We start from the raw sequence: 16,383 nt of genomic DNA, 5'->3' as shown, positions 1-16,383 counted from the left end.
AATGAAAGAGAAGGGAGAGAGATGGAAGTTACCTACGAGGATGCTCGATCGGGACAACCACCAAGATGAGGCAAGACTGTGAGGGATTCCATTCTATGGAGAAATCGGGATGCCACCATTCCACAAGATCTAAAAACTTTTTTTTTTTTTTGTTACACGAGATCTAAAAACTTGATCAATAGTATTTTGCGCAGAAAAAAAAGAGAAAAAACAAAACAAAAGTGGAAAAGAAGATATATCCAATATCTTCACGGGAATCAAGACTACAGCTGGTGTCTTTGATCTGATTACATGTATCTTTGGCCTCCAAAGCACTACATATACTTTCCTACAGGAAATGGAAAAGTAAACAAGAAAAATGAGGCGGCCAATCCCTAATCTGTTTGGGCTCCTCCTAAACCTAACTCCTAACTCAAAGCAACCTAAATTAGGACAAATAAATAGGAAGATTGATATGAATGCTAATAAATTCCACATTCTATTACCCCAGGAAATTGCTGACTAAAGCCTTCACATTCCAATCTTCGTCCATCTAAATAGGTTTGCTTGAGTTTGTTGGGTTTCCAACCATCTACTCATTAAAGGCCTCACTGGTGCCTAATTGCATGAATGCTTGCAAAAAAGACACGCTCATTATCTATCAGCACCACTTTGATCAGGACAATAAAGATACCTCACCAGGTAAAACTTTAAACTTATGATGGAATAGGACCCCCAGAAAACCCATAGGCTGTTGTCAACAAAAAACTTGTAACTTTGCCCTTGAGTCACCGAATGGACCATGTCTTCCTTCACTGACCTACAGCATGGGCAACATGGATTACCTTATTGTCAGGTGCAAGGCCCTCCTTTGCTATATTGGTAGAAGATATGGGAGATCAAGAATCCCAATGTCTTGCCACAGCAGCGAACCCTCCTAGACATCATAATCCCCAAGGTAGATCTATTTGAAACCAAATTTCTTCAGATCCTCGACGAAGTTCCAGCCAATTGTCCTTTTTGACATATGGGCATACAGAGCAACTTTCCCACCGTGCCAAGGTCCCCTTGCTTTTCAATGGTTGCTCTCAACCCTCAACATCCTAAAATCAGCTTTAATAAACATTTTCATGCCTCAAACTTAGCCAGCATTGGCTTCAATACAAAAAACCAGGGGCAAGGGCATTACGATTTGAGCTCAGCATCTAACAAATCAGCGTTTCCACCTGTCTAGCTGATGGCTAATTGGGACAATATGCTACATGCCTCCATCATCCTCAAACACAATGCCAATTGCTTAGAAAGTCATCCACAACTGTCATTAGTCAGATCAACAACAAACATCTTAGAATGGAAACCTATATGGCCCCCTCCTTGAGGACATTCTTTAAATCTCTTCTCAACTGACCAGTTTTATAACCTCCCATACCATGCAGAGGCCAACCAGGTTGCCAACTAGTTTGCAGGTATGGAGTTGCAAACCAATGCTACAGGCTTTGTCTACCCAAGAGTCTTGTAAGAGAGGGTTTTCCCTCTTCGGACTACAAACAATGAAGCTTCTAGTTCATTATCATGAAGGAGTATATATGCCTTTCCATGAGTTGATCTCATTAAAATCCTACACTCTATGTGTTGGAATAAACCGACCGACCTCCATAAACCGACCGATCTCTGGCACACACCCACCGATGCCCGACTCTGACCCACCAAACGACCAGACAATCCTGGAAGCAATTACCGACTATATGTCGGCTAAGCAGGCCGACGCTACTCTCGACCGACCAACCGAACACCCCTCACCAAATCAAGATCGATAGGCGGCCGATGTTTGGACTCTACAGACAATAAACTACTTCGGCCGTCAGTATTTCAGAGTTACTAACCGACAACCGACTCCCAACGCACAGTCGGCCGACTCATTCGAATATATCATAACTGTCATGGACAGTTATTCCACTGATATCGCGGCGTAGTCCATGGGGATTAATAACCCACTACGAGATTACCGTCCTGTGATTCTATGCCGCTAAATGCGGGACTATATCCGACAGTTACGATAATCTACTCTATAAAAAAAGAGTAAGGCAACAAGTTTCGGTAAGCTAATTTTGATACGCTGAGCTGTCTCCGTTCTCATTTTACTATTGTCCAGTCTCTTTCTCTGACTTAAGTATCGGAGGGTTCCCGCCGGAGACAACTCCGATCAGTGCGGACTTCATTTTGTAGGTGCTCGTTCCCGACGAACAGACGACGAGGGGATTGGCAGCAACAGATTGGCGCACCAGGTAGGGGGAAGACAGCGACAAGAAGAAAACTCGTAATGACGAGAACCAGAGCTCAACGATCAACGGTGACCGGCTCGGTGAGATACTCTTCCTGTCGGAAAGAGGCCCCTCCCTTGCCTGCGGTAGCAGAACCCAGTTCTCTACGCCCCGTGGTTACCACAGACGTTCAGATTGCTACGATCATGCAATAAATGAACGTCCTCGCGAAGGCAGTCAAAAGCCTCTAACAACAGCAAACCTAGCCACCACAACCGGTGGCGCATTCAGCCCTTCCAAGCATAATCGCCGTCATCTGCGATGATCTCCGTCTCCTCCACCAGAGCGGCGAAACAGGATGAGCAGTGGCACTCGTGGCACTCTCGAGATGCCACCCACCATTCACGACGCTCCTCTCCTTCCCAATTAGATCGAGCAAGGAAGGGGAAGCGACCGCGAACACCGTCTGCCTCTAATTCATCGGGAGGATCAACCTCCGGAGTCTCCCACCACCGGTGGTTTGAAGACTACGAATGTAAGTTCGAAGAAATCGACCGCCGACTCGCCCAGCTCCAGACAGATGGTCAGAAATTGTCAAACGACTTCGATTTCCATACCGCCCAGCCTCTCTCCCGACTTATTTTGAATAAATCGATCCCGACTCGATTCAAGATGCCGCATGTGGAGCCCTATGACGGTTCCACCAATCCAATCGATCACCTCGAGAGCTACAAGGCTCTCATGACAATCCAGGGAGCAACCGACGCCTTCCTGTGCATCGGCTTCTCGACTACACTTCGGAAACTTGCCAGGGCCTGGTACTCCAGGCTTTGATCGGAAAGTATCCATTCCTTCGAGCAGCTAGAGCACTCATTCGAAGCCCACTTCAGCACCAGCCGAAGGCCGCCACGAACCTCGGATAATCTCTTTTCGATCAAACAAGGAGAGACCGAAACACTCTGAGATTTCGTGGCCCGATTCAGCACGGCTACACTTGAGGTCAGGGATCTCAACGAAGACATGGCCATATCGGCCATGAAAAGAGATCTGAGGGGATCCCGATTCACGTACTCACTGGATAAGACTTCCTCTAACGTATGCTGAATTCTTGAAGCACGCGTACAAATACATACACGCGGATGAAGGAGCTTCTGACCGATGCCAGATGGAAGGCAAGGGTCAGAAGAAGAAACAGAAGAAAGAAGAAGCTCCGGCTGAATCAAGTCGGCCACCTACCGATGAACGAACTTCGCCTCGACGATGGAGTCCGAGGCCAAACTACGACAGGTATGACCCCTACACTCCTCTCTCTGCTCGTGCGCAGATTCTTATGAAGATCAAAGGAGTAGAATACCTACGACACCCTCCACAGATGAGAGCACCATCGAGGGGCCGCGATCGGAAGAAGTACTGTCGGTTCTATCATGATCATGATCACGATACCGAATAATGCATCCAGCTCAGGGATGAGATAGAGATCCTGATTCGACGAGGCTACCTCAAAAAATATCGGAGGGATCCACCAACTCAACCTCCTGCCGATCGACGACTTCAGCCGACTGAGGAAGCTGTAAATAACCAGCCGACTGCGGGAGTCATCAACATGATCTCCAGACGGCTGGATCGGGGGGCAACTTTCGACGAGAAGTCGACGAAATGACTGCAGCCCCATAATGTAATAACTCCTTTGGAAGATGATGTTCGAGGAATTCAAATTCCTCACTACGACACTGTTGTTGTTTCGACAATTAGCTAATAAGACTTCTTTCCGAATGCAACCACTCGGAGAATCAACTACTTCGGTGTCGATTATATTTCGGTCTTCTTGCAAAAATCGACATTCCGACTGTGATTTTAAAGCGACACCGAATATACTTCGACTTTCACCGTAAAAGTCAGAAGATCGATGATCTCGACACTGAATATACTTCGACTTTCACTGTAAAAGTCAGAAGATCGACGATCTCGACACTGAATATACTTCAGCTTTCACTGTAAAAGTCAGAGGATCAACTATTTTGACACTGACGACATAACCGATTCTCCCAAAGAACCGATCTATCAACTTCAACTGAAGGCCAGCACCGGCAATGTAGATCCTCTCTACAAAAGCCGCGCTGCCCCCATAGTCAGCTCTTCATTGAAGCAGCTGGCTAATTTGCCGACTTAGCATCAACTAAGAAAGACAAAATGCCAAGACGACCAAGGTCGGATTGGGATTACACCGACATGGCAACGACTGGTCGAGGGATTATCAACATCAACGAGAGACCAGCACTGGCAACAAAGATCTCCTCTGCAAAAGCTGTGCTCTCCCATGTCAGCTTGCGATCCAAGCAGCTGGTAAATTTGCCGACTTAGCATCAACTAAGAAAGATAAAATGCCAAGACGATCAAGGTCGGATTGAAATTATACCGACATGACCACAGCTAGACGAGAGATATTCGGCTTGCCACTGTTTATCAGACAACGCGACGTATAAGCCCGACTAAGGTTCGGGCGATGGATATTCGACTTGTTATCGTTATCCTAACCAAATACGTCAGACACCGCTCGACTAGCAAATTCCATAAAGTCTGTGAAATAGTCGGATCTATAATCTATTTTCAGAGATGGATCAACACGCTACAAATTCGACGATACAGGAAAGTATTTCAGAAAAGAACTTTCATTATCAAAAAGAGGAGTTACAAAATTGGACCAGAGTCCGATTATACAAAAAGAAAAACCAAAGGCGCCGACTAATCTTCATTCCACTGAAGAACTGGCAGGTCGGCATTTCTGATAAATTTTGCCTTCCAGCTTGGGAGCTATGCGTCGGGTCAGACCGCGAAGATGGTTGGCTGATCATGCAGCCTGACCAACCACATCAGCAGCCTGATCCACTTTTACATGGAGAATGCGGTTAACGACCGCACCTTCCTGGTTGGAGCCCGACCGGAAACTAGAGTTAGAAAGGAATTTCAGAGTACGACCAACGACCGAACCATCCTCGATGAAACCCGGGCAGCGGCCGCACCCTCCTTAGAAGAGGAGTTAGGGGCGGGCTTCAGATTTTTGTCCGCCGACGAAAATGACTTTGATCATGCAGCTGAGACAAAGACGCGGAATACACGATAACGGGTCGTCGACCCCACCATCGGCACCAGGGATGAAAAGCTGACGTCGGCTCGAAGCACAATTCTGCTTCCAAAACTGACTCATAATCGAACCACACAACAGAAAAACCTCCAGATCCGAAAAGGAGATATCGGTCGGAATCTCCAACCAACCACCCCCTGCAAGAACCTCACCCATCAAAACCATTTGGGAGGCTCTGAAAAATGACAAGGAACAGTTTTTACTCGAGAGCCGCTCTCTGACAAAGCTCTCCCATCAAAAAGGATGAAATGAGGGATGAGTACCTGACTGACAGCGGCCCCTTTATATAGGAATGCCCGACGGCCCAGATGAAAGCGGTCAGATCGAGAACACACTGGATGACGACACATGGTAGCATCTGGACCCATCATCGGTTGACGGTTCGACACACTTACCCCAGATTGAACCATGTCATCCCTATCTGCATGAACGTCTCCGACCCAATGGCACCCCGACATGTGGCAAAAATTTACATGCCAGAATTAAATCCTGCGACGTCGGTTCACATTCCCGATACGACGCCTGACACCATATCCTTCTGCCGATACGACGGCTCGAAAGCGACAAAATGACTGTTTGACCGTACTTCAACGAAAGTAGTGTCAGAGCCGGGATTCGACAGGATAGATAACAACTCCTTTCGTCCAAGGTGATTAACCACATTACGACGCATGCGATGATTCACTATTGGACTTGGGAGTGGGGGGGGCAACTGTTGGAGTAAACCGACCGACCTCCATAAATCGATCGATCTCCGGCACACACCAACCGACGCCCGACTATGACCCACCAAACGAACAGACAATCCTGAAAGCAATTACCGACTATATGTCGGCTGAGCAGGCTGACGCTACTCCTGACCGACCAACCGAATACCCCTCATCGAATCAAGATCGGTAGACGACCGATGTTCGGAATCTACAGACAATAAACTACTTCGACCGTCGGTATTTCAGAGTTACTAACCGACAACCGACTTCCGACGCACAGTCGGCTGACTCATTCAAATATATCATAACCGTCGCAGACGGTTACTCTACTGATATCATGGCGTAGTCTATGGGAATTAATAATCCACTACGAGATTACCGTCCTGTGATTCTACGTCGCTAAACGCGGGACCATATCTGACAGTTACGACGATCTACTCTTTAAAAAGGGGGTAAGACAACAAGTTTCGATAAGCTAATTTTGATACGCTGAGCTCTGTCTCCGTTCTCATTCTACTATTGCCCAGTCTCCTTCTCTGACTTAATCATCAAAGGGTCACCGCCGAAGACATCTCCGATCAGTGCGTACTTCATTTTGTAGGTGCTCGTTTCCGACGAACAGGCGACGAGGGGATTGACAGCAACACTATGTAATTTCTACATTATTTTAATCATAGTTCTTTTCTTCTCCTTTGTTTTTATTTTTCCCTTGTGATTAGGTCTAATAGTTAAATAAGTATCAAGGTTGAAATCCAAGGGATGTTGTTTGGCATGCCTACTCATTGCACATCTTGAATGTGTAGACTCTAGCACATGCTAGGGCCCAAATTTACCCAATTAGACCCCATGGAGGGGATGAAATCCTATATAAGGACCACATTTCCATCTTTCAGCATATACCAAGTACATGAAAAAGCATTGAGTGAAACAAATGGCTTTTGTTCTTAAATATAATGCACAGAAGAGCTTATTTGGTCAAGAAAAAGGGATCATAATTTATTTTAACCATAGTAGAAGGCTCTGAACGAGCATGCTTGAAAACAAATAACAAAGCAAGGGTTGTCGTATTGCACCAAATCAGATGGTACAGAGTGTACCATACCATACCGGTTCAGCACTGGTATGTGGCAATACGGAACCTGTACCGGAGCCATCCTGACATGTGGTACATTGCATGCTAGTAGGTTGGCACCAGTACAAGACCCAGTATCGAGATGGCGAACCTTACAACAAACCAATGCACAGAAAAGATAATTATTAAGTTTTTGATGACCTACAAGATGGCGCTGATTGGGAGCAAGAGATGTGTCCGTAATTGTCCAGCGTAGGTTTTTCGCAAGAATGTCCTTTCGTACTTTCCATCCATTATCAACATCATATATTCTGATGTGGCTCCCCTAACAAATATTCAAAAGAAAAAACATAAAGACAGAGAAGTAACTGGTAGCTAATCCACCAAACAAAAATAGTCCTGCGATATTAGCCTGCCCAAGAAAAAAACCTACCTGAAATCCAGCAATGAAAAGTGTGCCATCAGCAGAAAACTGAGAAACATATGCTCGAGTATCCATCCTGTCCACAGACCATGGACCATTGACAGGCAAATACCTACCAAGAACATAAGAGCGATCGGATAAAGAGAACCTCCCCCTTCCAGAGCAATTGGCCTCCCTTCCCGACAACATTCTAACTGTCGAAATTGGTATCTTCCGCCGGGCTTGTGTGGACTTACGAGTGCTTTCACTGGGTTCTGATCTGAGACGAATGAGATAAAAAATCTCATTATCGATGTCAAAATCTTCATCATGCCTTTGTCTTACATGAGCTCCATCGCTGGTCTGTCGATTGTCACGCAAATTGGGATCCAATTCGAGCTTACTCATAGCATAACCCATACAATATAATTTCTGGGCAGCAGAGATAACTAAACATGCATCAGTCTAAACCAGCATCAAAATCGAAACTTGGCTGCACAATTCATGACCAGAACCACACATTGCCAACTCCAATACTTAAAAGCAATCTGACACATAATGCCAACAAATCAATCAGGAAGACGATTAGTAATTGACATCATATAACGAATTGCAAAGAAAGAAAGCCAAAAGCACCTCACTTTTTCTATACTTAATAAAATATGAGATGAGCAATTAAATTTATGATACACTAAAAGCGAACTCACCAATACCACAGAGGAAATAAGAGAAGCAAATTTAAGTTCAAAATTTGCACAAAAATGGCAAATGAATCCAAATTCTAAAGATTATGCCTTACAAACTCTCGAGCCATCAGTTTTTTCTGACTTTATCAAAGATCGAGGAGAAATTAGGAATAATCAAAAGAAGAAGAAGAAGTAAAAGAAGATGAGCACAAAAATCTCTCTCAGCTGAATCATAGCACAAAACCAAGTGTCATCAAATAAATCATGATAAACTCCACAAAAAAATTATGAATCGCGCTTCAATCACATCAGACCAAACGATCAGATATTTGGATATCGCGTACCTCCGGATTGAGTACTGCTAACCGACTACAGGATCACAATGAAGGAGAGGTTTTGGGGGATTTTGGGAATGGCGGAATGGAGGATACGGGATCTTTATCGGATATGGTATGGGATGGAGCTTTCAGCGGCACGGTTGGAGCTTGAGGATCCGGTGCAGTTCCAATTGTACAACAGGCGTAATCCCGTCACTATTTTCTTGACACGTGTGAAACTCAGGGTGATGATCATGTGCTGTGGTGACTTAGTTGAGGTCTTGGCTGTCTGCTCTATTACAGAACACAGCAAATCTCTAACGTCGCGTCATGCATCCTGGAAGAAGGATTCATTATGCTTCGCGTGGATAACCGCTGGATCATCCATTGGGCACTTTCAGATCTATGCAGACGGACGGATGAGCTTTCAGATTTGTGCAGTTTGTCATCCTATGGTGGATTCGCGCGAAGGAAGCTGAATCCTTCCTTAGCAGTAAATATACAACCCCGGCTCGCTGCATGCTGGTGAAGCCTAAAAAGGAAAAACTTAATAGTAATAAATAAAAACACAAAAATAAACTTGCATCCCGTAAATTATCGATCCCCAAAATTAATGCAGAAAGTTGTGCCGGATGCTGACATGGGAACTCAATTAAAGATCGCTTGCTCCGTTACCGAACAACCATTAGGTTCGGATTGTATCTTTCGTGCTAAAGGTTGATTTATCTTTCTTCGCCTCTTTCACGACGTCAACGGATCTTGCATAAGCATAATTTTGGAAGCACTTTCTATGCATAGACTTTGAAAATGTTATTATGCAATCTAATAATGGATATCAGAAAAAAAAAAAAATCATCCTCTGTGAGAAACATTCTGCTTAGCCAATCATTGCCTTTCACGGCAAAGGACCTTTAACATTATCTTGAAATTAATCAATATATATAATCAAAATAAATTTATATAAAATATAATGTTATTGTACTTGTGCCAGCATATTAGCATCTATCATGGCTGGTCCCATTGGTGCTAATTTGTGAGTTTATCTTAACTACTCGTATAAAAAAAATTAATAATTTTGAAAATAATAACAGATCTTCAAATTGATGATTCAAATTATTGCTAAAAACTAAAATTTTACGTTTTGATAGTTTGTGACATATGCATCAAATCAAATTAATAGACAAAAAAAGCATCTACTATACTCATATGATAAAATATATAATAAAATATATAAATTAAAAAATTTATGCCATAATAGCTTGGGTCCATGGCATATCCCACTGTTACGTCAAGACTTCGGGGTGAGCTGGTGTGGTGAAGAAGGCGCATTGATCTGGTTATAGAGTCACTACGAGAGACTGGCAAAAGAAGTCCACTTGTATTGGAGGGGCGTGCTCCGACGGAGAACCTTCCAATACTTAAGTCAGTCGAAGCTTTGAGTATAGTTAGAGATGGCAATCGGATTGGATCAGATTATAAATAAACAGATCGGATTAGATGCGGATCGAATTAGAAAACATCAAATTTGAACTCGACTTATTTATTAAATAGGTCAGATTTTCAAACCGAACCTGACCTGTTTAATAAACTAGTCATTCGATCTGATCCATTTAATCTGTTTATTAAACAGATAAGCTATTTAATCGATCCGACCCAATCCATTTAGTCTGTTTATTAAATCCAACCCGATCCGACCTGTTTAACATGATTGCTAAAAAAAATTGATTGTTTTTTATCCAATACTATTTAAATTTTGACCTAGTTTAATCTTGACAACAAACTTAAATATAAACATCAAAATCAGACATAAAAAATAAATAAATTTTTTTTTTAGTAGGAAGCTATAATTTCATTCACTGAATCAAGTACACATCATATAAAAAGTAAATCAAAATATTCACAGCAGCTCAATTAGGGAATATAAGGATCAAAATTGTAAGAAAATATAATTTTATGTATAGTGGCAAAAAATAAAAGAGTTCCATGAGTATAACAAAAAGTTTCATAGCAGAATTGAGCCAAACAAACTATGACAGTTGAATCTATTGTTGGGATAAATGTTTAATATGACAAGATAACATAGTAAGCCCAACCATATGAGGTAATAAGAATTTGAATCTATGGCAAAATTTGATCCATAGCAAAATCACATGTTGTGAAGACCGCTTGTAGCAAGATTCATCAAGTAACTACATATAGAAATATCTATGAATTGTCTCAAAAATAACATATCTTGGGCCTTATGTGTCAGCTTTAGAATAATAATTTATCATCAACCACAAATAAATAGAAAAATAATTACACTTCAACCATAAATGCACAAGTGTGTATATCATATATGTAACATATTCCAATAAAAAATAGATTGCCATACGTAATCGAAAAGTTTCAGTAGAAAGCATAAGCAACCAACTGTTTTGTAATAGTAGCAAGCAATCCAAAGCATAACAGGGCCTAAAAAGTAGTCAGATTGATAATAGAGGATGCGTGCCATAGGGTGTGCCAAGGAATCATTAATTCGGATTAATATTGTTAGATGTATACCCTAAAAGTCAGATTGATCGATATTTGTAAAACTTTCTTAGGGCATATTTTATAATGTTGACTTATAAATTAATAAATTTAAGTTTATTTTCATTCAAATCTGTGTTATTAAGTGTCTCTAAATCATCCATTGAGTTAATGGGTATAATGACACATATTTTCAAGAGTTGAAAATTTGAGACATGTGCCATTATAATTAATCCATAAATTACTCTCGATCATATAATCATCAATGGGACGGTATCTGATTCGAAGAGATTGGTGCATAATCATTTTTTTAAGATAGATGAGTCTTGAATGTATAGTGTGAAGACACCAGAGTGAGAGTGCAAGTACTTGTTTGGAATAAGGATACTGAGCATGATCAAATACGAGAAGTCACTAGGATATCTATCTTCTCGTCAGTAACTAACTTGATGCTGCAGTAGTATGACTAGTATTAGAAAATGGATAAACTAGCATGCATAGATTTTAAAATAATTTTGAAATAGCAGCAGAAAATGGATCTAGGTTAAATCCTTTAACCGCACATACAATAGATCTAATCTATATCTACCCAAGTCCTGGATTTAAGTCATGCATATAATCTAAAAATAAAATAAAAAAATTGAGATCATATCTCAATACCTTACGCAGGTTAAAATACATCACTGCTGATAATCATAGATCTAAAGGTTCTTGAGCTGCACACACGTCCGACCTCTACAAATATCCATCGGGATCAATCTTGAATCTTTTTTCTCATTTTAGATCCGTCTTCTCCAAGATGAATCTCAGCCTTTTGGATCTTTGATCAATTATTGATCTTTGTTTGTGATCTTAATACTTAAACTGCAGTCTTTCTCTCTATTTCTTGATATAGAAGAGATTATTGAAAAATATGTCCTAAAGTCAATCATTTGATGATTATGCTAATTATAAATGTATATGAATTCATCAATAATAAAAGTTATTTGATCTTTTTTATCACAAGATTACATCTTCTAACGAACTCCTATGTTGTGATGAAGTCCTTAGGACTACTTTGATCAATAAAAGAGAATTTATCATGTAGTCCTTAAATTGGTTCGTGATCAAACGATACGCTATTACTAGGACAATACGATATCAAGTGTAGGTCATTATATGCCATATGTGTTGGTTGTTCTCGTAATCAAATGGTATGGAGACACTGGTATGGTATGCATGTGAGATATAGGAGTATATCATCACTGAACGTGACCAACTGCAGAGTACTTTGCTATCAAGGATAGCTCACGAAGGGTATGTGTATAAGTATCCTTCCGACCTGAGATCACCACGATAACTTGCAAGCATCTCACTGTACTTTGATATCGGACTATCTGAGTTTATAATTAATGATGGAAGATTTCTGAATGCAGTCAAGTACTTATCAAGTCGGTACGTGAGTCAAGATGAGATTGATCCTTTCGAATTAGTAGGAGTTAATGTATCAATATATTTCAATTTAGCAAAATTTGAGTCCAGATAATCCATGTGATAGATTTGAAAGATTAAAATATAATATGGATGATTTATCTAGGATTGACAGTTAAATCTTAGATCATCCTCAAGTATTAGGATCAAAGAGATGAATTATACGATAACCATATGTCAATAGGTTCTTGAATGTTGCTTCGTCATCATTCGACCTATCCGGACGTTAGATCATCATTGTTAGATGGTTACATCGATTGGTTCAAAAATTTATTTTTATGCTACCGGTTTAAGTTCGAACCTATGGAGCCACACTTAAAAAAAATTTTGACTGATCATGTGGGTGATCAACGATTGAGAATCGTTCAAGGGCTTAATCATCAATTCAATTAATGATTAACCTTGTGTAAAAGTTATAATTAATTTATTTATCAAGTGTTAGTGAATTAATGGAAGATTAATTAGTAATTAAATTACTGATTAACTCAATTTGATTGAGCAAAGATGATTAAATAAAATCTAATTGAATTAGATTCAATTAGATTTGACCCGATAAGATTATGAGATGACCTAATCACTAAGAGAGAATTATCCCTAATTTGATAAGGATATTGATTCAATCAATTTTTAATTTGATTGAAATTAGATTAACAATTTATAAATCTAATTAGATTAAATTTTATATATTTTATTTGAGCTAAACTAGATGTGATTTGGTTTAGATTCAAATAAGGAAACCTAGAGTCCATCTAGGATTGGACTCTTCCTCCCATGTGCCATCAAGTTTTGGATGCCACATTCCTCACGCACAAAATTATTTTGCATGAGATTTCTCCATGCCAAAGAAGCCCTTTGCCCTCCCTTTCTCCATGCCAAATCTGATTTTGTTTTGATAAAAGAAAGGTTTTGAAATTGGATTTCAAAATATTTTTTATCAAGAGAATCTATTCTTATCCAAATCACTCCACATGCCAACTTATTTTTTCTCCTTATGTGTGTGACACTTTGAGGAAAATTTTTACTATGAAAAATCAAATTAGGATCTAATTTCACATGAAAAATAAAAGAAGAGGCATCCCTTGTTTCTTTTGGGGAGTGAAATTTGTAGAAGAGCAACATATCTTGAAGAGTCCAAGATTCTTAGGACTCTTCATCCAACCCTATTACACACCAATAAAAAGGGATCTATTTCTCACTTTTGTGCATGTAAGAGATCAGAGAAAAAGTTCTCCACATTGAGGGGCTTTGGGGAATGGTTCTTGCATGAAAAAGAGGAAGAGAGTCCTCTCTCTTGGGGTATGCGTAAAACCTAGTCTTCTAGGATTTCTACCTCAGGTTTGAGAAGAGAGAAAAATAAGAGAGAAAATAGTTTCTTCTCCATCTTTCTTTCACCTCTTCTTTTTCTCCAGAAGTCCATCTTCAACCTCTAAAAAATTTTTAGAGATTTGAAGAACGGATCCAGATCATCCAAGAAGAAGATCTTCATACAAGCTAGCACTCCTGAGAATACTGATCAGATTGGGACATCGAGTGAACCTTTCGTAGAGGCTGGATGCATGTGCAGCTGCGAGCAACCAGCAAAGATCATCCTTACCATGTCTCTCAGTAGAGACGATCATTGATCCATGCTCAGGTATCGAGTTCTGAACTCAAATTAGAAATAGATATGATCTACTACTTACATCCATGCATGCAGATTTTATCATATGATTATTTCAGATTTTATATGAAATATATCATGTCATAGATCTTAGAGTACGTTAATTTGATGATTAGATCATATATATATTAAATTAATTTGATTAATCTAATTATCTTCTGCTGTAATTTATTCAAAAAAATTTCGAAATACATGCATAAAATTGCTTATGTTCACCAACAGTGGTATCAGAGTCTAGGTTCGCCATGACATATTATATGTGCATAATAAATCTGAATTTTAATTTTATTTAGATCTGATATATGATATTTTGATCTAAAGTTAATTAATGATTGATCGCACAAACTGATACAAGGTTGTCCTGCTGTAAGGTTTACCCCTTACAGCAAAAAGATTATCTTAGTTTGTGCTAATTTTTGATAAAATCTGATTTTTTATGTTGTATGTGATGTTTATGATCTGATTTAGATGTGATCTAAGATTGTAATCTAATCTGATATAATTTAGATTAGATTTAAATTCAAACATATATGATATGTGATTAGATTAGATGATCTGATAAGCAAGTACTTGGATTGGGTTGATCACAAGGCCGTCCGATCATAGGAGTAAGAATGGTTTAAATATCTTTTTTTCTCATTCGATGGAGTACTCTTATGGTGTATAGGGGTGCCATATAATTAGATCCTATGAAGAAGAATGCGAAAGGAAGAACTTATTTTTCTACAAAATCTTAGATCTTAGGTTTGTTGTATGTGATACAAAATTATATAAAAAATAAAAAATCTAATCTATATGATTAAAATTATTTTAATCATGAGAAAATAAAATTTTGAATCATAAAAAATTTTAGATATAATCTAAAAAATATTTATGATTGATTTTATTTTAAGATTATGCAAGATTTTTCAGATCTGAAACATGCTAGCACAATTAATGAGTTGATCTAGTTTTGAACTGAGTTGATCCAGTCTTCTTGTGCAGCCAGCTTAATATTGATTGAGTCGATCCAGTTTTAGAATAGAAAATCTTTGCATAAAATTTATTATAAATTATTTACAAAATAAAAAATTGAAGTTGTATCAAATTTAAACCTAAATCCATGTTGATGCTAAACTTAATTGAGAATTAAGTGAATAATCGATTAGATCTAGAATTATGAATTAAAGATTTAATATCATTTGCATAAAACATGGAGGTATGGGTTAGCTCAAATCAGGTCCTCTTAATTGAGTTAGATCTAAGGTTAGAATCAAAGAGTTAATGAACTATATAGAGAAATTGATTAAATCTAACCAAACGTTAAATTAGATTAAATCAAGATTTCTCTAGAACCAATACAATAGTTATAGATGGTCAAGTCTATATCTTTGATTAGACCAAATGGACCTTGATTGTGGTTCAATGGTTGAATTTGAATCATTATACTGATCAAATCAAAATTAGTTAACCAATTAGTGTCTAAGATAAGTTTGGCATTTCGATCGGTGATTTTTAATTGAGAGCGGTTTACCTATCTATTTCGATGATGTCTAAAGCAAGCTTAGCAGACCCTCTCATCAATCTCACTTATCTGGCCAATTTGATAGATTATGTCTTGATTAGACTGCTAAATGATTCAAGTTGATCCATGCTATTAAGGTTGATTAGTATGACTGATCTAGATGCCAGTTCGATCAGCATGATCCTAATCCGATTAAATGACTTGGTGAAGTCAGTGGGAGGATTGTGGTTTACTGATTGATCTCTTTTTTTTTCTTCTCTAAATTAATTAAATTTTTAAAATTATTAGGTCTATAAAATGAGCTAGTAATAGAGATAACTGGATTATAGCCTCCCATTAAGGTGAATGATAATAAGTCTATTATTTCTGATTGACATTGCAGACGCCATCCGTCCGGTGTTCTCTCTGAATGATAGAACTATCATTTATCATATGATGATTCTATTGTATTTTCTGATGATAGTTGAGTTGATCGAACCATCCTCAGGCCTGATCATTTATTAGTTAGAATCATTGAGTCAGTTCATGTTCATGGTTTGACCTAACCGAAACTTTCAGTGGTGGTCCATCGCCTACTGAAATAAAATTTGAGACTAAATTAACTATTAAAAATTATTTAAAAAAATAATTGATTGAGAACTTATCCCTATGTGCATATGGGTTGACCG

The 16,383-nt window shown here is 39.1% G+C and overlaps 1 protein-coding gene across 4 annotated transcripts in view; it reads right to left on the bottom strand.

The window, feature by feature from the left end:
- Nucleotides 1-8,685, bottom strand: part of LOC105057855 (LEC14B protein) — a 47,558-nt gene extending 38,873 nt beyond the window's left edge. For 2 of the 4 annotated variants that reach the window (XM_010940560.4, XM_019854956.3), the window contains exons 1-3: nucleotides 8,598-8,685; nucleotides 7,598-8,115; nucleotides 7,370-7,489 (exon numbers count right to left, since the gene is read on the bottom strand). In XM_010940560.4, the coding sequence (XP_010938862.1) occupies nucleotides 7,370-7,489; nucleotides 7,598-7,987 (510 nt within the window). In that variant the 5' untranslated portion in view covers nucleotides 7,988-8,115; nucleotides 8,598-8,685. Of the gene's footprint in view, nucleotides 1-7,369; nucleotides 7,490-7,597; nucleotides 8,116-8,597 lie in introns of those variants that run through there. The other 2 variants (XM_010940561.4, XM_073248374.1) reach the window with 2 other exon arrangements.
- Between the last annotated feature and the right edge of the window lie 7,698 nt (nucleotides 8,686-16,383).

Source organism: Elaeis guineensis, chromosome 14, assembly GCF_000442705.2.
Source record: "Elaeis guineensis isolate ETL-2024a chromosome 14, EG11, whole genome shotgun sequence".
Classification (NCBI taxonomy): domain Eukaryota; kingdom Viridiplantae; phylum Streptophyta; class Magnoliopsida; order Arecales; family Arecaceae; genus Elaeis; species Elaeis guineensis.
The sequence above is the reverse complement of the archived record's forward strand: the minus strand, read 5'-3'. Positions and strand labels throughout refer to the sequence as shown.